At 44.5% G+C, this 24,255-nt stretch overlaps 1 protein-coding gene across 3 annotated transcripts in view; it reads right to left on the bottom strand.

Annotated features, from left to right (window-relative positions):
* The window catches only part of LOC311422433 (beta-galactosidase-1-like protein 2), a 28,859-nt gene that overhangs the window by 2,227 nt on the left and 2,377 nt on the right, over nucleotides 1-24,255 (bottom strand). For 2 of the 3 annotated variants that reach the window (XM_084495484.1, XM_084495485.1), the window contains exons 2-19: nucleotides 23,749-23,808; nucleotides 22,217-22,414; nucleotides 21,140-21,208; nucleotides 20,741-20,836; nucleotides 18,525-18,633; nucleotides 18,118-18,210; nucleotides 15,219-15,300; nucleotides 11,932-11,996; nucleotides 8,999-9,083; nucleotides 7,793-7,930; nucleotides 7,084-7,164; nucleotides 6,473-6,579; nucleotides 5,923-6,069; nucleotides 5,460-5,531; nucleotides 4,503-4,581; nucleotides 3,248-3,335; nucleotides 1,124-1,238; nucleotides 70-186 (exon numbers count right to left, since the gene is read on the bottom strand). In XM_084495484.1, the coding sequence (XP_084351610.1) occupies nucleotides 70-186; nucleotides 1,124-1,238; nucleotides 3,248-3,335; nucleotides 4,503-4,581; nucleotides 5,460-5,531; nucleotides 5,923-6,069; nucleotides 6,473-6,579; nucleotides 7,084-7,164; nucleotides 7,793-7,930; nucleotides 8,999-9,083; nucleotides 11,932-11,996; nucleotides 15,219-15,300; nucleotides 18,118-18,210; nucleotides 18,525-18,633; nucleotides 20,741-20,836; nucleotides 21,140-21,208; nucleotides 22,217-22,414; nucleotides 23,749-23,808 (1,801 nt within the window). The remainder of the gene's footprint in view (nucleotides 1-69; nucleotides 187-1,123; nucleotides 1,239-3,247; nucleotides 3,336-4,502; nucleotides 4,582-5,459; nucleotides 5,532-5,922; nucleotides 6,070-6,472; nucleotides 6,580-7,083; nucleotides 7,165-7,792; nucleotides 7,931-8,998; nucleotides 9,084-11,931; nucleotides 11,997-15,218; nucleotides 15,301-18,117; nucleotides 18,211-18,524; nucleotides 18,634-20,740; nucleotides 20,837-21,139; nucleotides 21,209-22,216; nucleotides 22,415-23,748; nucleotides 23,809-24,255) is intronic. The other variant, XM_084495486.1, reaches the window with a different exon arrangement.

Genomic DNA, 24,255 nt, shown 5'->3' with positions numbered 1-24,255 from the left:
TTTTGGAATGTGACCCAGAGCAGGATCTTTACTAATACAAAAAAGAGAAACCCCACCAAAGGCTCTCACCTCATTGTTCCCTTTCTGTAACCAGGGGCCAGGAAGGTAGAGTGTTTCCTGAGGTCCAATTTTCCAGTAGCGGCCGAGGTTGTGACCATTGACAAACACAACTCCTTTTTCCCAGCCCTGGAATCAGGACACCACACAGAATGACTGATGAAGCTGTGTCTGGCATCCCCACAGGAAACTCAGCCTACTTTAACACTTGCACTCTTTCTAGCCACTTCGTGCAGGTTTTCCATTCATTTTCCCTGTACAACTCCCTGAAACCAGGAACATTTAAGCAAGCCTTGTTGAACGGGAGCTATCCTTAATGCTCTTAGAATTAATTAAAAAGATAAAGCTTTCAAAAACAAGCAATTTGTGATTCATGGTCACACAGAAAACTTGATTCAAACAGGCATATCTTTATTTCTTCCTAAGCACAGAACATCTTCCCTCACCTATTTCCCAAGCGACAGGACTACTGTATTGCTATTGACTAGCATAAATTACAACAAATCATAAAAGGAGAGGTGAATGGCACAATAATGATTAGCTTGAACCATAGGGGGTGGCTCTAAGGGAGTGAAATCAGAGGAGGAAATTTAATAATAGTTAATATCTTGTCTTGTGTTCTGTGCAAGAGGAGGAATCTTCCCCAGATGCAAGACGTGAATGCTAACTCTCATGCTGTGTCTACAAAGAAGCGATTCTTCCCAAACCACATGAAGAGACAGGGATGAAACTAGCACCCCCTTTATTTTTTGTGGCCATTAATCTTCTGCAACTAGAAAAGAAACAGCACTTGTGTATCAATGAACAAGACTAACCATTCATCAGCAGTTCTGCAGGGTCAGCGTTGCCCACGTTTTCTCATCAGGGCCACCACAGACTGAACAGAATTACCTGCCAGCTTTAGGCTTCTGCACCCTCAAAATAATTTGCAAGATAATTTTCTCAAAGATCAGAGGAAGACTAGACAGTGGCCTTGACTCATGCAGAGCTGTTACACAAAGCCCTCTCTCATCAGCTTTCTGAAAATCTTGAAGGAAAAAAATGGCGGGGAAAGACAAAGACTTGCCTGTAGCTTCAAGAAAGTATCCTGTGGCTGATGCTCTATCCACAGCCTTCCACGAAAAAAAGCAGGACCCATGAAGTAATCTGGGACCGCACTCCATCCAGCAACTTGCTGCAAGCTGTAAGAGAACAACCAAACTTAGCTAACAGCAGGGAAGCACCAGGCAGCACTGGGAGATCCAACAGAAGCCTCAGGATCATTTCAAACCAACGTGGATGAGCTTTTATACAATAAAGTTGCTAAATGCACGTGGCCTGCACAGTCTAACCTAAAACCTGAAGAACTGGTACGATACAAAACAGACCTTCCTGCCCTGATATAACACAGCAAGCTAGGTGGTTTTATTTTATGATAACCACAGAACTGAGACTTGCTAAGGCACAGACTGTGAAGTTAGGCTCAATGCAGTGCAGCAAAGCTGACACATTCTTTACAGGTGACTGGAATTTGAACTGCTCTTTGCATTTACATATTACTGCAATGTGTTCAAGAAATGTTAAGACAGCGCTCACAGCACTGCATAGAGCTGATGATCAAACAATGATCTAGTCAGGAGGATCTGAATACTTGGCTGGAATCATTACCCATCCTTCAATACAGACAATCTCAGGCATTTTTCTTGCACGCTCTCCATAGATCTACTGTCCCCTGAAATTGTGCTAAAGCTTTAGCTGCAGGACTCACAATGTCTGACTGTGTTTGGGATCAAATGTTTGGGATTATGCTGAAGTTGTGTCATGCAACTAATACCTGGGTCTTGATCCTGTTTAAAGCAAAGAAAGCTTGGTCTGCCAATCTAGAGGCAGCATTTTAATTTTGTATGCAATTACAAGAAACCAATCCTATCACGGAACATGAACACATCCGTGCAAGTTTGCGGTAACTGGGGGCAATCTGACGTTATTTCTTACCTGTGGCAACAATTTGGGAGCAGAGGACAAACAGAACAGCAAATAAGGAGTGTAGAAGTCCCACAGAAGCCTTGAGCTTGTGTCAGAACACATTCCTTCCAACCCTTATGAGCTGCATCTCTTGGAATCAGGGAATTTATTGATCCAGTGCAGCTTAACTGCTGCTGAATTATTCAGCTAAAAGCCTATGACAATTCCTTTCACAACACCACGCGCTCCATCCTCCTACGCAGAGACTGTAAGCTGATTGTGTTTCACTGCTACTGGTCAATTGCCAATAACTGACGGTAGCGTTGACTAATCTTGCTTTTTGTTTGGGCATGGCAGGTCACTCGCTGTAATGTCCCTGACTGGAAATATTCTAAAACAACTCTGCAGACAAAGGTTATGCAGGTTACCCCATCAATAAGAGTCCTTCATGTAGTACCCCAGCACCTGTTAAGTTTGTCCTCAAGATGCTGTGTGTTTTCTTTTTTTTCTTTTAAAAGCCATTTCAGTTTAACATCGCCTCCCTCTCCTTCCTACACAAAATGTGGGAGCTGTGATATCTTAGGGGATGCACATGTGTTATCTTCTTGTATTAACAACATGACTGAAAATAGTCTTTTTGGAACATTGGCCGGAGTCCACAGGGCATCTGTTGCCTTAAACATTTGCTAAGATTTTCTAACAGAAACCTAACGGAGGCTCCTTGACTTACCCCACAAGACTTATTCAGTCTTCCTTGAATTAAAGCAAAATAACTTCAAAAGCATGGAAGAGAGGAAGCCATCTGGACTTGTTAATGTACTATTAGTAGCTCCCTAGAATTAATCCTTCCCTCGTGAGTTTAATTACTAAATATATCAGCCAGACTGCTAATTTGAAGCAAGGCACCACCTTCTCCAACACGTGGGTGTGCTGGGACCCACCCCTTTGGGTAAGCCACACTTTTACCTACCCGATCTAACCCTGCAATGCAGGCTGTGAGGAAGTCTTTAAACCCTCCACAGTGGGAATACATTTTGCCCCTCAGTGATGGCAGGGAGAAAGTGGTACAGTTGTCTGTGCTATTTTGGGCACGGGTATCAGCAAGGAACTTCCAGTGCAAAAATTCACTGACCTACTTGTACGTAGCATTGCCTTTCTGATACACATTTAACTGCTACTGATTAGGTTTTGTACTGCTGCTAAACAGTTTCAAATGAGCAACAAAAATCTTTAAAATCCCACAAACCTTTTCATGAAGTCAGGTTTCATCTCCAAACTGTAAATCTTGAAGTTCCTCAAGGGGGTTTTATTCAAGAAGACGTCACCAATTAAGCCTGCAAGAGCAATGGGGGTAATGAAGAGTTGAAAAGCAGCTAAAGCTGATAGATTTTCCTATTTGAATGCGAGGAACAGCAGGAGATGGAAAGCAGCCACATTCTGCAATGGAATTAGAGTCCATATGGTCCCATTGCTCATCCAGACTGAGTGGAGAACATTACTATACTTTGGCCTCTCCACTCCCTCCCTTGCTTTAACTCACTAAGGCGTTAAACACCCTCCAAGCAGAAAACATTGCTGGCACGCACAGCAGATGGGGTTTTGTTGTTGCAGTTTTTTAGTTAGCTGCCCATGTATAGAGTTTTTAAAGCAGTAGATCAGTTACTTCTCTAATAGGAACAGCAAAATTTAACAGGTGGAAGCAGTAATGTCCAGTGCTTATCCACTGCTTTTCATCTAGGGGTCTTAAGACACTTTAACAGGTAATTTACCCTCAGCCCTCTCTTGTTAAGTAGTCTCCATAGAGTGGTCAAATCTTGGTCCTAGTCTAAGCCCCCTCCCTAATTACAGGGCTGCAGTTGAGACTGCCTAAACAGCAGAGGCTTTATTCACCTCCTCTGCAGTAAAATAAAATTAGTACAGTCACATGCCTAACTCCATTAGTCTATTTTGTATACTTCTTGCATACATTTCCCCACTAAAATAGAATCCTGGGGTTTCAACCTCTTCCAGCTCCACAACTGTATGTAATGGACTTGAACGTTTTAGCAAATTCTGCTCAACAGGATGCAATTCATTCCTCCTGAATGTGTTGAATATTGTGTGAGTTTTAAAATGCCATGATCCTTCAGTATCAAACCCCAGGGGAAAGCAGAGATTAGAAAAGGTCTTTTCTGTCTGAAGTAACACGCTTGCAGAGCAAGAGAAATGGGTACCCTAACATCACCAGGCAAAACTGGAGTAGAATAAGATTCACTGATGGCTTTGTGTTTTTTATTTGTTTGTATGTTTTTTTGTTTCATTGGGTTTTGGTTTTTTGTTTGTTTGTTTACAAGTTCCCTCTATCTTACTGTCCCCCCGACATCCTGACTATAACTAGGATAGCTGCACTGGATCTTCAGCTTGATTCTGGGTAAAGTGCTCAAGAAAGACAGTTTTACAGTGCTTGAACTCAGAACTATCTAGGACAGTTTGAGGCTACAAGAACAAAGAACCTAACTTACCTTTCCTCTGTTCATTCAGTGCCAGGCCATAATTGACACGACCACGGTTCTCTACTAAGAGTCTTAACTGCCTGAATCCCTGGAAGAAAAACAAAAAAAGAAATGGAAGAGCATCAGCTAGACCAGAGCACAGCATGTGCTGCATCAGCCATAATGCTTGATAAACAAAGGTCAGTAGAGGTGTTAAGGAGATGAGGTAGCAACCGTACCTTTGGCAGTTGCAATTCATCTATTTGCTGAGGAACTCAGTCTTTTCAAAAAAAGGTTTCTTTTTTTCCTTTTCCATTGAAATTTTAAGTACCATTTTGGTTTCACACACACAAAGCCAGAAATGGAACTTGACACAGTGCGGGCATGTAGCTTTGCCATGAGTCATAAGAACATCTAGCACGTACACCCACTCACACAGTCCTAGAGGCCATGCACAGCTCTGTTGACATGCATCCAATCAATCTACTATTTTTATTGCCAGCTTCTGCCAGCTTAAGATTACCATCAGAGCTGGAGGGAGACATTCCCCCTCGTTTCATTTGAGACCCAACAGGTGCAAGAGCCCCCAAAGCCCCTACTTTGTGCTGAGGAAGACAAACATGGACACGAACACGGAAGACTTCATTTACACAGAGCGCCTACATTTGATGTTTACAGTTTGTGGGTGTGGCGGGCAGGCTGGCAAATTTTACACAGCAGGGACTGCACTGACTTGGATCTGCTCCATGGCAGAGTATTCAAAAAAAAACGTATCTTAATTGCAAAGAATAACTTGGTAGTGAAATCATGCTGTGTTTCACTAGTGAAATTGTGTCTAGTTAGGGTGTAACAGCTGTTCTCTGTGCCAGAGTACCATCCTAGCTAGTTAAATGGAGTACGTGGGGGGTGCCTTCTTGAGAGCTACGTCTCTTTAGAGGTCTTGGTTCTGTTACCCACATACCGTTGCTGTGAGCAATCCCCACTTACCTGTCCTTCAGGAAGGGAGAGCTCCACGGTGTTGTAATCCAGCTCACCAACATACATGGTGTTAACAAACACCTGCAGAACAGAGCACAAGGGAGAAGAGCAACATCTAATCAATTATACTGTAATCGTGTGTTGCATTGGTTATTGGAGCTGTATTTGGGGAGAAAACTGTCTCTACTGGGAACTGGATCCTAGGTTCCACAGCTCTGTTACTGATGCAGTCTAGTGGAAAAAAGATTCACAAACAACATTTATCAGAACATTCAATAATCTGATGTTTAAAGATGTTTCAGTAGAAAGCTGAAAGGGTTGGGACTTAACTGAGAACTGAGAGAACAAGACACACTTCTAATCTAAAACCTCATATTTATTTTACTCCATGGTTGGCCCACTTTCTGCCCAGCTGCCAAGATCAAAGCGTTGATGTACGTGAAGTTACTCAGAGTTTCCCTTTCCTCTTTACCTGTGCTCGGTCACGGACGTGGTCCCTCGAATGCAGGTGTCCACCACCAAATATGACAGTCTCGTAGAGTACATATCCATAGGACTGCCCACTGCTATCATTCAGATGGAGGTTCTCCATGTTAACTGGAAACTCTGATTTAACAGGCTGCAAAGGAGAAACAAGTTTAATGTCAGAAGTGGCCTCTGAGCATCGACAGGCCACTTAGTGGCAATTCACTGAGATAGGTGTTCCACTCTGCCACAGATTACATCTACCCCATAAGCCTCCAGAGGTCTGTTCCAACCTGAATTACCTTACAACCCCATAAAAGCTACAGCAACGAAGACAAGGCACCAGGAAAGGGAGCCAAGGACTTGCAAAACTGGAATCCCAGGAGAACAGAAGTAGCAGTAAAAAGTCTAAGATAAAAAGGTGTGTCTCCTTTGCATATCCTTGACAAAACATTCCCCACCCTTATCCTCACAGGATAACATGCCAGTGCACTGTCTTTTCCACCTAAGAGGTGATGCCTTTTAGTGCTGAGGTGCATTAAAATTGGTCGTACTACCTGTATAAGAGACGGTAACACATCCCAGAGAGAGATGTATTGATGCAACAGGATTGCACCATATGACGCCTTGCTTTCAATCATGGGAGGGAGAGGAAGAGGCTGGCCTGTGATGCAAAAGGAAAGAAAGATGGAACAACTATTTCAGATGCATAAGGTCACAGATTTAAGGCCCTTCTAGACTTCATTTGATCAGTCTTTCCATTACAGAGCCCTGTATCTGCTGCAAAAAATAAAAAATAAAAAAAGTATAAGCGCTGGGTGAGAACTACAGTTATTCTGCAACAATGGCCACCTGTCTGGCTCTGGAACAGAAAACACTGAGGTACAGTAACAAAGATATAATATAACCAGTGGTGCTCCCTTCAGATTTGCACTTCCAATTAGCCAACATACACTTCCTGGCACAGACAGAAGCTGCTAAATGCCACCTGCCTGCTGATAGCAGACAAAATACCCGATGTCCCTGGTCCTCCCTCCCATGTGTGGAAAATGCTCCCAGGCAGAGCCAACCAGAGCCACAGGACCCCAACAGAAGGGCCAGTTTGCACAAGTCTCTGATTTAGCGCCCTGGGCTAGAACAGCATTTTGGCTCTTGGATTTATAATTACCAATGATTGCACTGAAGAGTTGTCGAAGCTTGAAAAATTTGGATGTGTAGTCTCCAGCCTCTGTCAGCACAGCATCATAATCTGAAAAAGAAGCACACATCTGGGATGGCCTTCACACACACTGTCATCTAAGAAGTAAAAGCCCAAGACAATTAGCATCGTGTTATGGAAACTCAGGCTTCTATCAGCGTGGATGTGGCTAGACAAGCATACAGATTCTCTTAATTTGGAGAAGGCCCACTTACTGGGGAGCAACATCCTTCGAGAGATCTAACCTGCACATGTGTCCATAATTTCACCCAGGATCAATTTTCAACCATGGGCTGCTGGGATGAAAAGAGCTTTCCAGTACAACGTGGCTTGGTGAAACCAAAGACATAATGGCATCTCAGATCACCAGCTTTCACTAGAAAGAAGAGCCAGCCTGGACATAACATGAAGCAACACAATTATCTGTGACTTCTGTTCCCAGTCCAGAACAAGGGGATCCTCCAATTCCTGGAATGGGTGTGGAAATAGGAAACCCTAATGTAAACCCCCTTTTAGACTTCTGAGCCACATTCCAATTCATCTCTCCATGACAAAGGAGATCATGGGGAGACATCCTGATCATTTCTCCAGGCTTCTGTCAACTCTAACTGGCCCAAAGGGGAGCCCGAGCTGCACTCTCACAGGATGTGTGTGGGCAAGGCAGTGAAACAAAACTCACCGTAACTGGTGACGTCTGACTTGTATTCATCAGTCTCCAAAGCACCGTTCATGAAGCCAAAGTTGGTGCCTCCATGAAACATGTAGAGATTGATGGATGCTCCTAATTTGAGGATGCTTGCTACAGTATTCACCATTTCTGTAAAGGAAGGGCAGTGCCAGGAAGACCACAGACCAAGAAGCTAGGCTAACACTCTTCCAGCAATTCAAAGCAGACAAGTATTCTGGTCCTTGTCAGTCAGGCATGCCTGTGTAATTACAGTGATTTGTATTGTGATTCATGCTTTGCCCTCATTAAGGGCAGCATGTCCACTGACATACTGGGACAGATTAATAAATGCAAATATACTTCTCATAGAGGTGACAGAGTGAAACTCATGGACATGAGCAGGAGTTTTGCTTTTAATCAGAAGAGCTGTAAGAGCTACTCAATTGTACTCCTAAATTCAACACAGCAACGATCTAATTCCAAAGACAACAGCAGAAGATGAACCAGTCATTAAAGTAGTCTTACATAGGTCTGCTTTCGCTGTACGTTGGATGTTCTGGAGGTTGTGGGGTTATTTTTTTAGCACTAGCTTTCCTTCCTAATGAGCTTCTACACTGGAGGAAAAATTGATACTTTACAGAAGCTGCCATAGTTGCAGGAGACGTATATTTGCCATATTCCTACAAAAGGTAAAATAATTCTCCCCTCATAAGGAACATTTATTTATTAGTAATTTATTAGTAATGTCATTATGATGGGGGTTTCAGAAAACTTCTGCAAAGATGGCCTTTTTACAAAATACAAATAAAGTCTTCACAGTGTTTACATGAGCTCAGGAGGTGGAAGGGATGATTTAAAGCACTGGGTTGCATTTCTAACATCAACATAGAACAGCATGAAGCCTTGGGACACACTGACACTAACATCTTAAGATGTTTGGTTTTCTGCACAAGCCCATAGTGCCTTTCCTCAATAAATAAAAAGAAAAATGGTTTGGAAAACAAACATTAAAAAAGAAGCTGCTGTTAACCAACACTTCTAAAGAAAATCCAAGGCACAGCAACGTGACCCATTCACTGAGAGATTCTTCATTTACAAAGACTCGCACAAAGCAAAAGTTACAAGATGGAGGGAGTATTTGAAAAAGCTGTGAGTCATTTTTCCATAAGCATTTGCAGAGCACTAATTCCTCCCTCTACAGTACTGCATGGTGCTCACCGTCTGCATCGAAGACGTAGTGAGGGCCTCCCCAGTTATCAAACCAGCCAGTCCAATACTCCATTACCATCTTTGGCTGATCTCTCTGCACCAAAACAAAAACAAAGAGTTAAAACGGACATAGGGAGCCTTGCGCTCATCCCTGTTTTCTAGGGAATCACTATTCAAATGAAGTTTAAGGGCATGGTTTACAAGAATGGGTCTCAAGCTGGAAGAAAAAAAGCAGCTAAAGAGCTCTGAACAAATGAAGAACAAGACAATGTGGGCCAGTAACATCCAGAAAAGGCAGGAAAAGCAGAAAAATACTCTTCTAGGGATGAAACAACCACTGCCGCACACAATCAGGTGCTACCAAACAGTTCCGGCTATTGTTGTTTGGTAGAGCTGTAGCAAAAAGACAAACCAACTGTCACTGTTTAGCTTCTGCAAGAAAAAGACATTTATATATGTCTACTTATCAGGTACGCCACTGCCAGCTGAGAGTTTGCAGGTGCACTGCAGCCAGTGCCTGCCAAGGTAGGAACAGCAGACCTTAGCGGCTTAATGCCTTTTTAATGCTGCATATGGTGCTGGCAGGAAAGAATTAGCCTTTGCAGGAATTAGGTATTCATTAAAAAGGCTCTGCACACAGAGCTATTGCTTCCTATTTGTCACTGCTTGCCAGCTACCTTAGCTCCTGTCGAATTCCACGCGGCCCCATCACACCGGACAGAACAACGCGTGCTCGGCCTGGCTGGCGCTCTCTGCTCCTGGTATTTATTTCTAGTCAAGGCAATTTTGGCATTTATTTGATAGGGGCTTTATCTGATGTCACATGAAATGGCCAAGGTAAGTGGCATTAAAGAAACTCATGTTTCATTAGGAGAAAACAACTGCAGGAGCCTGTAATAATCTACTTGTTCCAGGTTCAGAGCGGCTCTTGGTAATATGTTTAATCAATCCATCCCTAGTAAACAAGTCAAAGAAGTTTTATTGTCCTCTGGAATAAGAGACCATAACAAGAGGTAACAGCTTCATAATCCTTGCAGATATAAATGACAGGCTTCCTATCTTGTCAGTACTAAGTGTGACAAAGGAGGAGCTGCTTTTACTGGGCCGTGTTGTATTTGTATATTCAGTTTGTGGGGAAGGTGCCTTCTGTTCATTTGCAAGGGTTGGGGAGTTTTGTAAGACCTAAAGAAAGCAAAAGCACATGAGCAGAGCCTCTTTTGCCTGTACAAAAAGAAAGTTAGTGGCAGGATTCAGCTTTCAGCACGCCAACAGCAGATTTCATTTCACAGTCTAGGCAAAAGCCAAGGGAAGAGATCAGAACAGAATCGATCGTGGCCAGGAGCACTCGTCAGTTGTTCACAACTTTCCAGGCTGACACTTGATGTTAGCAGAGCAACAGGGAAAGAAGACAAAGGATGCAAGGAGAGAGAGAACCAGTCACTAGAAAACAAAACTTGTTCCTGCCTCACTAATCCAGCATCACCCAAGGTACTTTCTGCATCAGATGTTCGTTAGGCAATTCCCTCTCCCTTTCATGCTGATTCACATCTCTGACAGCACGGGGACTTCGAGGTGCTCAAGTGACACACGAAATGTGAATGTTTTTCTGCAGTGAGCGCTGTTACTGCCAGGTAGGCTGGGCTGCTCAGCAGGCAGGAAGAGCCTGGGACTGCACTGTGTGGAAGGTGCTGCTGTGAAGTTCCTGGGGAAGTGTTTCTGAAATCCAAGTGTTCCTCTGATCAGCTCTGCTGCAGGTCCTAGCAGAAATAGGACAAAATGCCTGAGGGAGCCAAGACTCTCTTCTACACAGCATGCCATTACCACGCTGTGTACCTACACTGAATTCGAGGCATTAAAGATGACTGAAATACCCCTCACAGAGTACCCTGAAAGAGCTGCAGTAGGTCAGCCCCCAGCATTTGAAGAGTACGGTCAGTCCAGATGCCTCCTCTTGGGGGCCTCCACAGCATCAGGGTACCAGAGCTTGGGAGAGAGACCACTGACCTAGAGAGAGGACTAACTGCAAAGTAGGATCACTGGGTATCAGTGCTTCAACACAGAGATAGCAATGAAGGTGGGAATTAGAACCTGGAAAGCCAAACAGCTGAACTTTGTGCTGCCTGGTTGACAGTTGTGGCTTTTTCTTGGGGATCGGCAGCTGCATACGGCACAGAACCACAGAAGCCCTGGTAGGCAAGGCAGATCAGGGCCTTCAAACAGGACGCCTGCTCAGTGATCCAGACAGCTCCACCAGCTTTGTGCTTTGTATTCTCCTTTGTCCTCCCCACTGGTACACATTGGACCAGCACTACAGAAAATATGTTTGCCAGAAAGCCTTCTGGAGAGTGCCTTCTCCTGCCAAAACATGTTCATTTTAATTACTTAATCAATCACTGAATATTCAGAAAAGAATTACCAGCCACTCAAATCTGTTAGGCATTAAAGAGGACATACACAAGCAGACCTGCAAATTCAACCAAGGAAAGAGGAATAATTTAGTTTCGTGTAGCTTGTGGCTTTGTGACAAAGTGCATCTATCACCAGATGTCAGAGTCCTGTTCTTTTACAGCAGTTGGTGTGGTTGTGCCATGCTCTAGCACAGTAGCTGGACTGATGCCCCTCCAGAATGTTCTAACTCGTTATGTAGGAACCTTTTGCAGACCCAGTCCTTACAAAGCCTGAGTAACAAAGGGTTTGCTGCCTTCACTCAAAGAGTAGCAAGAATTCCAATTGTGGAGCACCAATTTTCTGCTGAGATGAGGCTAAATGCACAGGCCTTTGAAACTTCCTATTGCCTGAATGACAGGCTCTAGGCTTAGCTTCATAACCATCATAAAAGTGGAAATGGCCCCAGAGAAGCTGAACAAGAACAGCAGTTCCCAAATACCACTCGCAATGCTGTCCTGGAAAATCTGGATGAACAAAATATGTTTGCATCTTACCTGTACTGTGTCCAGATATTTCAGTACACCCGGTTCCAGTTTCTGAAAGTTAACAGTGGCCAGTGCTATCAAGGAAAGAAAAACCTTTATTAATTTAGACACATACAAAGTGTTCTCGCCTAGGGGAGCACCTCTCCAGGCACCAGCTCAACACGAGCCCAGGGGGAACAGGAACATATCTGAACCACCAACACAACCTCCTCGGAGATTTCCCATCAAAGCCTTCACTCCGTATGCAAAATCTAAGTGGACCACAGCACACACTGGAATATTTGCAGGGCAGCTTTTTAGCTCTGACATTCAGAGATACTAGAAAGAGAGAGCATCAGAGCACCTCACCGGCTGTCACAAGCCTTAATTAGAGGCTGTAAAGCACTTGGAGATCCTCAGATAAAAGGCACCACATGAAGGCAAACTTATTATTAGAAAGTCCTATCTGGATGCCGCACTGATCTCCCAGGCTTTAGCCGCAGGAATCTCTACCTAGGCAATATCTTCCAGCTTGTCGTGCCTTGGGGGTGGGCGAGAGGAACCACAGAGCAAGTGAACCAGACAGAAGTTGTAATTGGAAGGCTTATCTGGGCTCCTGCCCTGCACAGCACGGGGGAACAGGCATCTAGCTGGTGTGTGCTGCATGTACAGTGAAAGTCAGCACATGAGCTTCAAGCACCAGCATGGGAAGCCCGGTTTGCAGCAGCTGATGCATCCCAAGGCAGTAGTGGTACCCACATCCCAGCCCCTACGAGATGTTAGATTCATTTTCCTGCTTTTCTACCCCTCAGTCACTCTGATGTTTCTCCCAAGAAACTTTGAAATTGCAGGAGCAATGTGATCCTGTTTTAAACACTGACTCCTTACCAGAGAGCTGGTATCAAACCCAGCCCCAGTTGTGTCAGACAGAGCACTTCAAACAGAATACTTCCAGAAGCAAAAGCTTCTCACTATTTATACCTTGATGTTAATAGGCTCATCTACATAGTGTGCTGAGCTGAAGAATTTAGCACAGGCAAACACAGTGGGAAAGCAAAACAAAATGTGGATTTAGCATCGATGGAAGGCATTAGCTTGCGATCTTGAAGGCAAACATGTCTAACTCTGCTCTGCACACAGATTAACAGCACACGACTGAAAATGATGTAAAAGGTGTGGAGAACCAGTCCCCAAGCCCTTATCCACCCTTCCCACAGTAGGTAATTTCCAAACACACATCGCTTTCCGATGTGGTGCAGCAGCTATGGTCTGGAGGGAATTCAGAGTTTTATTTTGCCACCCATCAGCTCCCAGGAGGGCTGTTCCAGGCCAGCTTAGAGCCACCCAGCTCGGCATTCTTGTCACTGCCTGTGCCACGAAGGGAGGAGGACTGTGGAAGCTGCACAGATACCCAGAGCGAGAATTTTTCCCAACAGCATGGGATGTCCCACTGTACCTGTGAGCATGAAAGGGACCACAACAACCAAAGCTTTCCTTCTCATTCCCTGAAACACTGCTACAACCACTGATTAAGTGCTAGGCAACAGCTTCGTACTCTCAGGTCCTTCTACAACACACAGTTTTCTCTGCAGAGCGCCAAACTGACTGCTCCTGACATTAACAAGAATCTAAATTCTTCTTGAAAAGAAATCGGTACACTATTGAGGAACAGAACAAACTCACAGGACCACAACATTTTTCAGCTTCTATAAGGAGTCTCCTCTCTATTTTCTTAAGCATTCCTACACTGGATTCTGTTCTCTCCCCCTTTGCATTTTCATAACCGCCTTGCTGTAGCACTCCGAGCCCTACTTATCCCATGCATCTGATTACTTGACATGTTGACTCTAATGAGCAGATTGTTATGACATCTAAGAGGCAAATTGGTATCAAAGAGCTCTCAGCATGCAACACGCTGGAAAAGACAGCTCCAAGCACGAATGAGCTCTGAGGCAGTAAACACTCCCAGAGAGGATGGTGAGGGCTCACGGGGCATTTCCACACCAGCCCTTCTGAACGTCAGCTTGCTGGCAGGATGAGGGTGACACGATGTGGTCAAGGCTGGAAACTGCTCTGCTCCAGAAATAGAAAATTAAGAGGGTCGCCGTACTTCTCGTGAAGGCCCGTGGATTTCAGAGCTATTGAATTTGTCCCTCTCATACTTTCATATAAAAATAAGAGGAGGAAAAGAAGGATGGAAGAAAAATTTTCCTTTTAATCATTTCCATGCCTGAGATTAGAAACTTAATGGTATTTATGATTGAGTGACAACAGGACCACTCAGGACTGTACCCTGAACACTTAATTTGGGGAAACAATGGCTACTCAGGCAGGCAATTGGCAGAAACACCCAAGAGACCACAGATCAAGTAGCTAAGTAAATCCCAGCTGAGCTGCATTCAGAAATCTGAAAGCCAGCATCACCCTATACCCCCAAGGAGCCTGATTTAGGGCACGGTGAGGCTACAACATCTGTACCTCCATTTTTTCCACAGTGAAAAGCAGGAAAGATGCTAAGCAGGAAAGATGCTAAGCAGTGTTTTATACGCTTAATGGATTTACACGTTTTAAGGGAAAGAGGAAGTGGAAATCCTTTTGCATTGTGCACATCTGATACCCTCCTAGGGATGTGCTCTATAGAGCGCACTCACCGAGAACACAAGGCTACCTCAGAAACTACTGCTAGGCTTCCAGAAAGTTAGAGTTCAGAAGCTAGGCTCTGATGGACTCTTTATCTTCTTAACTGCAGAGCAGGTGTCTTAGCACTAAATTATTAGCAGTAGTAATTGCTGGGAGACTTATTTAACGTAGATTCAAGTGAAGCAATAAGCAGTAGTATTTTCAAAACCAGCCTTTTAATCTGGTGGAAACAGCATGAAGAAATGCTAGGCACTACCATCTTCTGACTAACCTCACTGGGAAGTACTGATGCCCTTTAGCCTGCACGTATCTGAAATCCTTGAAAGCAGAGAGGCTGCCTCCCTGTGGAGCAATCCTGCAATCACTGTTACACTCTGTAATGAAAACATTACTCAGTCCTTCTGAGAAGGGGCTGGTTTTGTTCAGTGTGTGTACCACACAGCTGAAGGGGTCCCTCCTCTGTGGCTGGAGCTCCTACCACAAACAGGAGGCAGTTAGGGGCGCAGCTTGGTGAATGAAGCATTCTACTCTCCTTCAGGGGCTGCATTTCTCCTTTCAGAGGCTGGGGTTGGACTAGATGATCTTTCAAGGTCCCTTCCAACCACCAAAATTCTGTGATTTCATCTGCTGGCCCAACAAAGAACACGGCCTTACCTGGCTCTCCTACAAGCACATACCTCCTTCCACTAAGCCAAAGGATAACCCGTTCTTGTTGTCTGAGGTCATCAGCAGTTCCACAATCCCCCTGCTTAACAGGGCCTAAATTAAAAAGAGGGAAAACGTTTGTGTTAACAGCCTGAGTTTTGTATTTGTCAGGATATTAAAGCATTAAACTACTTTATCACCTTCTCTAGTGAAAGCAAGACAGGTACTTGAAATCAGTAATAGTCCAATAAAAAAATATTATCCCTGTGACACCTCTCGTTACTCCTGAAGTTTCCCTGCCTATTTTTTCCAGCTCAAAAACAACTGAAAAATCCTGTTTTGTTTCTAAAAGCTGGATCAGCTTCTCACTGACACATCAGAATTTTATCTGCTGAAATTGGTTTAATGATTTCACTGCATTCCATGAAAAGAAATGCTTTAGGTGGCAGAATAAAACCAAATCACCATTCCTTACAGTCTAACAACAGAAGCTGATAAGAGAAAAATGTTGGTTTGCCAGTGCACGTATCCACCCCAGGACAGCTCAGGTACCTTTGCTCTTGAATAATCCTGCCTGAACAAATTTATGAGTTCTTCAGTATCACAGGGCTGTCTGCAATAGCACTCTGAACTTTTTTTACAATGTATGCACACCCAAGGTTCTTCTGACTAGGGGTGTTCTCTTACGCTTGTCCTTTGAAAGAACAGCAGTTGGTGTGTGAAAGAGGGGTTAGGAACTCCTAGGTGCAAATTAACCCCTTTCCATTGCACCTGTGTCGAAAGTGACTCCATCAGCTTCAAGGAGCTCTGAAAACAAGCCTTCAAACTCTTGATACTAAATTACTAACTGTAAAATGGTGATAAAGATACAGGAGTTCACACAGGAGTCACCCGTGTCACATGCACCAACTAGTCAGTGTCTGCTGTATGTTTAAACAAAGCTTTGCAGGTTGCACATGCCCATACACGCTGCGCATACAGAGCAGACTGGAGCCTTACACACAATCTGCATTAAAGACAAACCCAATTCCGAGTTAAGACAACCTGGCTAGTTTATCAACGTGTCATCACTAAATGAATACCTGAACAGCTACTATTACCTGATAAAAATCAGCTGCTGAGGACACTGGAATTTCTAACAAGTTCTATTAAGATGACTCTTTGAGCACTGCATTTAGTGCTAAGTTTTTGCCTTCCTTTTATTTTTTTTTTTTACTCATCAAGCGCAAACCAGAGCAACGGCAGGGAGCTGAAACGCATTGAAATGCACTACAGGATTTCAGAGTGCAGCAGAGAAACCAGGAATAGCAGCAGCGTCTGAGGCAGACACAGGTGTGTGCTCAGCTAATCCCAGATCACACTGTGTGGACGAGGTGGCAGCACACCCTTTGATGGCCTAAACAGTTTGGAAGGTGAAGACACTGCACCCAAAAGAGCAAGATACAGACAGGGCTTTCAGATGTTGTGTGAGTTGGTTTTGTTGGGTTTCTGTTTGCTCATTTTAAATGGGTTATACTAATTCCAGGAGGATCACAATGTGGTAATACATGCTAGGTGCAGATGTGAAGCAACCACCTTGCCACATCCACAGCTCAGGGCCCAAACCTCAACAGACCCTGTTGCAACCCCCTGCAAATCCAGCTTTCCCACATTTTCTTCTTTAACCACAGAGTTCCTCAGATGTACATTGCCCACAATACCAGAATCTAACAAAACAGCACTGCAAAATACACCCACATGCCTGGCAAGGAAACGTTATCTGTTCCAACAAGTCCGTGAAGCATCGTGAGCTCTTTCATCACTGAGATATGGAAAAGCAAGAATGGGGTTGGCACACTGTTCAGGCACCAGTCTCTATGCCCCATTCATCTAGGGCCCAGAAAGCCATTTACTTACACGCTTATCACTGGGTCTAGGACATCGGGAGGGAAACTATGTAGATAAACAGACATTTTTGACAGTATCAGCTCAGGCTGGCAATTAACTGTAACTTGTTTGTATGTGTACTCCATATTTAACTTTCTAAGCAGTAATAAAACACTCCACAAGATGGAGTTAGTGCAGGAACAAGCACGGCTCTAAGCAGATTAGGACTCTTGCCATGTGATTTCTTTGGTTAAAGAGCCTCTATACATTTTGAGCAATAAAATGACCTGATCCAAAACTACCCTCAGGGCACTCAGGATAACGCTTGAGTACCCTAAAAGTTTCAGAAGGATCTGATAATGCTGTAGCAGAGGAGCAGGGAACACACAGTTCATAGTACATACCCATACAATGCTGGATGGGTAACCTCTCTTAGGTGCTGTAACACTTTAGGCATTCAATTAAAAGAAATTAAAAAAAAAACAACAAGCAAGCCTTGTGAGACGTAACTGCAGATCTTGTTAACTGTCTGCCTTGCTACCGTACTGGGGAAAAATGGACAGGTCAGTCAGAGCCATGTTAGATTCGCCTGGAGAACCTCGCCTCTTTGGGTACTGGCCAGCACTTGATCATGCAGCCTGGAGACAGGGAATCATCAGCCTCTGACTGACGAGAATAAAGGAGGCATTTGGCAAATTAACCTGCCTGACACTGAGCCTCAGATTGCACAAGAACAGAGAAATCCTTCTTAAATGTCCAAGGGAAGCAGAACTGGACCAGCAGGAGACAGCTTCTTCAAGGCCAGCTACGTGTTATGGATACTCCATTTCCCTACTGCCCTCTTCTCTGGAACGCATGAGCACTCTGGTTTGTCAGTAGTGAGAGGTGTATATGGGGTCTTGTCCTCTACCAAAAGAAATACTGGGGGAAATCCAGCTGGATTATTCACTGATGCTTTCAAGGCTTCCTGAAGTCACGCTCAAAAGTATTCGGAAGAAAGTGCCATAAGGAAGGCAGTTTGTGTGTGAGATTCGTCACAGAAATAAGTAAACGTGCCAACATTACCATTTTAACATAGGCCATGTAGTTCGGGTCTTTGGCATAGGAACCATACTCATTCTCCACCTGCACTGCAATGATGGGGCCTCCTTTCTTGTACTGTTGGAAAAGGAAAGGAGAGGTTCACCGTGGTTTCTAATCAGAAGGACCAAAATCACGGTGGTGCTGGCTTGCAGGAAAGATGCACAAGTCTCAGATGGAGTCAGCTCCACCCACACCTCCTCCCAAAGTCTACAGAACATAATCAAATGGCTCAAACTGCAGAGCTGACACTGGCAACTACAGCTGACAGCGGTTCCTAAAGTGAAGCTGGAAGATTCGCTGTTGCTTCAACAAGCTGCTGTTACAGCCCAGCAGTCGTCTGTGTAGATAATCCCCACTTGTGGTCAGAGAGGGAAATGGATTGTACTTGCCTGAAGAGGGACTACAATAGGCATTAGATGATCAAAATAGGCATCCACAGCCTCGGTGAAGCCCTTGTACGTTGTCCTCAGTTGCATCTCTGGGTCTTGCAGGAGCCAACTGCAAGAAAAGCAGCAAACAGGATCTATTGAAAAGTCTCATGTCCATGCAGGACTGCAAGAGGTAACACCACTCATTGACATTAAGTCATATTTGGGCAGGAATCATCAATCCTTTTGTGCCACTTGGCTAAGCGCACAGTGCAGGTACGGACAACACAGTGAGTCAGTGAACAACACCGTTTGTGGTTTATTCAGTTTCCTCTTAAACCCTCTGCCCAACCAAAACACATTCAGATTGTGGGTCAAAAGTTTTTTCCTCTTGAGCAGAAACTAAAAGTGGAATGCTATGCTGGATACTTTCCACTACAAAAACATAACTGTGGAAACAAAGTTACTGCAGCAGACATTTATATGGAAATAATGCAGAAGGTAAAACAGAGCCCTGCTTGCTTCTCATGTGCTGTTTGCAACAGCAAGAGGAAGTGTTTGCCTAAATGATGGCTTCAGTGGAGATTATGGAAGAGAAAATGGGCAAGTTCGAAAGAAACTTTGTATCTGTACAGCACGCTGTAATACAGGAAGGGTCTGAAACCCCTTCCTTTCATTGCTGAAGGACCCCTCACAGAACTGCAAGTATGGGGTGTACATGGAGTGCATTTGCCTGGCTGTGTGTGCCATGAGCAAAGGGATATTTCACGACAGGAACGTTTTTACAGAATCATTTTAAAAGCTAATCTGACAAACTGGGGCTACCCACCACTCATGCTGTTAAATGAGGAGTCCTGACTGCAACTGCCAAGCTGTTACCCTTCTTTTAGTTCTGCATTTCAGGCTGAGCACTGAGATGTAAGCTCATTTCATTAACTTTCCCAGTAAGACTTGAAGGTAAGCTTACCACTCTAAAGGTTACTTGGAATTCCCTGCATCCCCAAGGGCGCTCTACAACCAAGTGCTCTCTCATAAAACTCCAGTCATCATTCAAAGCAAAGGTTCCCATAATTAGTCCCACGGTTTCAACTGCTGATTTACAAGATTTAGTTAGCTGTTTGGGGCTACCACAGAAATGGGCAATTTGTTTAAGCGCAGAACAAAGTGCTGCTGTGACAATTTAAGCAGAGTAAGCTTGCCCCTTCCTTGCCTCTGCAAAAGGCATTAACTAATAGAGCTTCTAGAGGTTTGAAAGACTCAGCTCCTGCACACTACATTCAGCCCAGCGGGCTCACAAAAATCACAGCCCCTTTATGCTTCCCCATGTGTAAAATGAGACTAGGATAGTTGCTCTTTATCAGAATCTTTTTATTTGCCTGATAAAGAAACATTTCAGTGACCTGGCACCAACTGGCAACGTGTGCACTTCTCATAATGAAATACAGAACTTGCTACTACCTCTGGTCACAAGTAGCCATGCTAGCAGGAGTAAGTCCCTGACAAACAGTCACAGTTCTGCACCCGAACTATGCAGGATGCCAAAGGCAGGGCATACTGAAAAACAATGAAAAGATTAAAAGACATAACCCTTCAATTTTGTCAAGTGTCTCCACTGAGGTTTTCGCTCTTCAAAGGTAAGGAAAACAAGTGCTACGTAGCCTGGCACTGGTTCCACTGGGATCTAGTAACTAGGCAAGCCTCGGTGCTGACGTACTCAACACAGCTCCCAAAGCCTCGCACCAACAAGCTGTGTATTTAAGAGAAAACACAGTAGGAGGTTGGAAAAGTTGGCTGGCACTGATAAAGTCCGGTATGTCATATATATGTTCTAGCAGGACTTTTTAACTGGACCTGAGATAAAGCAAATTCTTACGTGAAGCTGCAAATATTACTATTCATATGAAGACAATCAAGTTGCAACAGCACTAGAAGATGGGTTTCCTCAATTCCATTTTCTTGCTGTGACCATTAAACCATAACACGGTTATTATTAAAAAAAAATAACTGCTCAAAGAAAAGATTATGGCTCCAGGCTTACTGTCTGTGCTCCACAGGAGAGCTCAATAACATTATAAGTATTCACCTGCTCTGGGGACACAGCAAGTAGTTCCCATCTAACAGACATCCGTTCTAAATCCTTGAAGGAGGCTCAGCTGTATGATCAGATGATTTTTGTGTGTTTTCTTTTTTTCCTAAGTCCCACGGGCTTGCATTAATTGAACTATTCTCACACCTACCTGGGCAGACCACCGAGGTCCCATTCAGAGCAGATGTAAGGTCCTGGACGCAGAATCACCCACAGTCCATTTTTAGCTGCCAGCAAAAGGAAGGCCCTAAAGATGCAAACAAAGTAATTACTGTCTGACTAAAGAATCCCTACTTCATGCACTGCTAACGTGCCAGTCACCATGAAATTTATGTACCAGAACTAGAAGGTAATTGCTTAATGAAGCAACTGTACTGAATTGATGTTAAACATGTAAGTTTTAAAGGACTCTAGAAAACAAAGGAAGAAATGAGAGTCTCCACTGCCAGATCAAGGTTTTGCTGGCAATGCCATCCTCATCCAGAGCCAACATGCACACCCTCCCCTCAAACCCAGAGTAGTTAATAACAGAGTTGTCTGTACCACATACTCTAGATCCAGGTCCTGAGTGAAGTCAAACTTCCCTCTTGTTTGTTCATGAAGGTTCCACGGCACATACCTGAAACACAGAGTTAGGGCAGTGCAAATGAAGTGCTGAAAATGGCACCGTGTTTGTGAAGTGCTGAAAAAAATCTGTGCAGTCCCTTCATTAGTAACAGATTCAGCAATCACAGCATATACATATCACAAAGTCCCTGCTTAAATATTATCCGTGCCTTTCTTTAATTTTTCTGATAAGCACTTTCCTTGTTAAGGCTCTTTTCCTGTTCTCTGCACTACCTGAATTTCTCAAGACTGTCAAATGTAGTGAGATCAGCACAGAGAAGTGGCAATTACTGTCTACATTTAAGTGAAAAATCTACCTTAAAAGATATTGCAGTTATGTAAACCACATTCTGAAGACACAGGCTACAGTCACCTTAAAATTCGGGCCTTGTCTACATGGATCTTTCATTCTCCAGAGCAGCTTCTGAATCACAGCTGTGCTGAGGGCCTGACCCTTCCACATCGTGTCAGCATTTGGAAGGCACCCTCCAGTGTGTCTGATGAGTCAGGTCTGTGTTTGAGTGCACTGCTGAGTGTGATGGGTAAAGAAGACTCCAGTCCCCATTACTCTTTTCAGCACACTACAGTGATGGAGCAGCGTTCCCAAAAATGCAACACTCGGGTCACCACAGAGGCCCCTGAACACTTAATGCGGGCATTCCTCAGCTGTTCCTAAACATCCCAGCTGGAAATCCCCCTCATCAGGCACTACAGCAGATCCACAGGCTGCTTCGGGGTAAAGCTGCTGGCACAGCACAAAGGAACAGGGAAAAACGTGAACTAAGGGAACACCTGAGCCTAGAGCCCACATCCACCAGCTGGAGAAACTTGTTCAGAGAAGCGCCTAACAGGCTAGAAGGGAAACGCAGAGAGCAGATGCTAAAGGTTGTGGCAGAAGAAGGAATTAGTTTTTCCCCATACTAAGTACCAAAAGACATTGCTAGGGCCCCATTAGCTCTCACGGAGCAGGGAATTGGCTGTTAGGTCCATGTCACGGAGACAAGAGAGTGGGGACACTTACGTCGTGAGGGTGTTTAAACCACAGGCTTTCATCTTAAGCATACGGTCTTCCCAGTACTCCCTGGGGACTCGGAAATAGTGCATCGAGCCTCCGAAGATGCGAAACGGCATGCCTTCCAGCAGGAACTGGGAGTTCTCTGTCTGCAAGCCGAGGGTCCTCCCCCATAACCGCATAGGGATCAGCTCACTCCAGTTAAACCTAGAAGAGAAAGAGAGAGATGAGCATCCGGCCTCTGGTAAAGAGATCGGCTCCCCTAAGAGAGACTGCTCATTTCACCCCACCTGGCAGGATCAGCTCTCACCTTCCAACCTAGGCAAACGATGCTTTTTGTCACATACAGCATACAGGTTTTCAAAAAAAAAAAAGTAAAACGGGTTAAAGAGCTGCCCAAGATGCGTATTTAATTCTCATTTCACTACTAACTTCCATCCTGACTGCCTCAAGCCACTCTGCCACGCTCTGCGACTGAAATGTAACACACTCAGGCAGAGATCGTGAAACGAACTTGCTGCAAACACGAGATGGGGAAATTCTCGCTCACAACACTAGCAGAAACTTTTATGACTGCTGACATTTAAGGCCTCCCGCTTTGCTGTAGGATGACAAACACTGCCTGACTTTCTGATCCCCGCTCCAACAGCAATGGCATTTCAGTGCTGCTACCCTGAATGCCTCATGCTTATGAAAAATGGATGTCTTCATGAAGTGTGTGTAACATTAGAGTTGAGTGACGTGGTATTTGTGACAACGAGCACCACTCCGATGCCTTCCAACTCGAGGCTTGGAAGAAATAAAGAACCCTCACCTGTCCACTAGGAACAACAAACTTTTTCCTTAATTTAAAGAAAACCCCTGGATCAAATTCATCACTCAGCACAGATTAAGTCTGCTGTCAGCACAGACTTATGTCTGCCTGTATTGCTGCTTATTTTAATTCCTTTATAACTTGTTTGGCAAAAGAACTGCACCAAACAGTGCGAGACACTGGGCTCCAAAGTGCTTACCAGCTTGAATACTTGTGTTATCACAGCTCTGTTCAGGTTGGTTCCTGCATGCAAGCAGCTATTCCTATTGCCCTGCCTGGCTCCCTGGTCCTTTTTGGCTGCATCAAGAGGATATTTTTTATCAACCAGCCCAGAACCAAAGCAGTTACACTGCCTCCATCAGACCACCCCAGTGCCACGACTCTGAATACACAAAGGAGTTGGACAATAGCAGCTTGTTCCTCAGAGACATCATCACAGCCAGATGCAAGAAATGAATTCCAGTCTCGAGAAAAGCGGGACCCACACATCTCAGAGAAATGTCACACTGGGAGAGGGAAATACCTAAGCCTCTGGCTGCTTTCTACTCTATCTGTAGAGCGGCTGTTAGCAGAGGGGGAGGACTTTTCAGAATTCACATCCTACAGCGATTACTAAGCAGGAGCCTGCAGCGATTTACCTGTCCTCCAGCACAAGACAAGGGCACTACAAGCCAACTAAAGCTGAGACTGAACAGGTTGCAAGGGCTGGCTGACAAGCACAGAGTACCTGTGTAGCACAGCATTCTCACAGGCCTCTGAAACAACAGGCAGCAGGCATGGGTAATACCTGGAAAAGCAAGTGTAGGTTAGAAATTCCCTGCCTTCGGTCAACGAGCACTCGTGCTTTGATCGAACCGCTTACAAATAGTGCTGAGCAAGGAAATCTGACACACCCCAGGCAGAAGGTGGTGCAGGAACAGCAAAGCTGGTTTTTATGAGGATAGTGCAGCTGCAGCTCGGGGAAATGAGCATAAAACGTAGCTGTTATATTCAAAGGGCAAAGGAACAGGATCAGAAATGCTTATCTACACGAGATAGCGCGTACTGGCAGAGAATGATGACTTAAGGCTAGGAAACAGCAGCACTGCCCCCAGGGAGTTACTGTGAATTTCACCAGCAGGGGAGGTGGTTCTCAATCCACACGCAGAACTGGCTGCCTCTCTGCTCCAACTTGCAGTCTTGCACAGGTGGAAACTCCCCACATCGGATCCCAAAACAGCAGCTGTATCTGCCT

Source organism: Aythya ferina, assembly GCF_964211825.1.
Source record: "Aythya ferina genome assembly, chromosome: 22".
NCBI classification, from domain to species: domain Eukaryota; kingdom Metazoa; phylum Chordata; class Aves; order Anseriformes; family Anatidae; genus Aythya; species Aythya ferina.
Note: the sequence above shows the minus strand (reverse complement) of the source record. Positions and strands in the feature narration are given on the sequence as shown.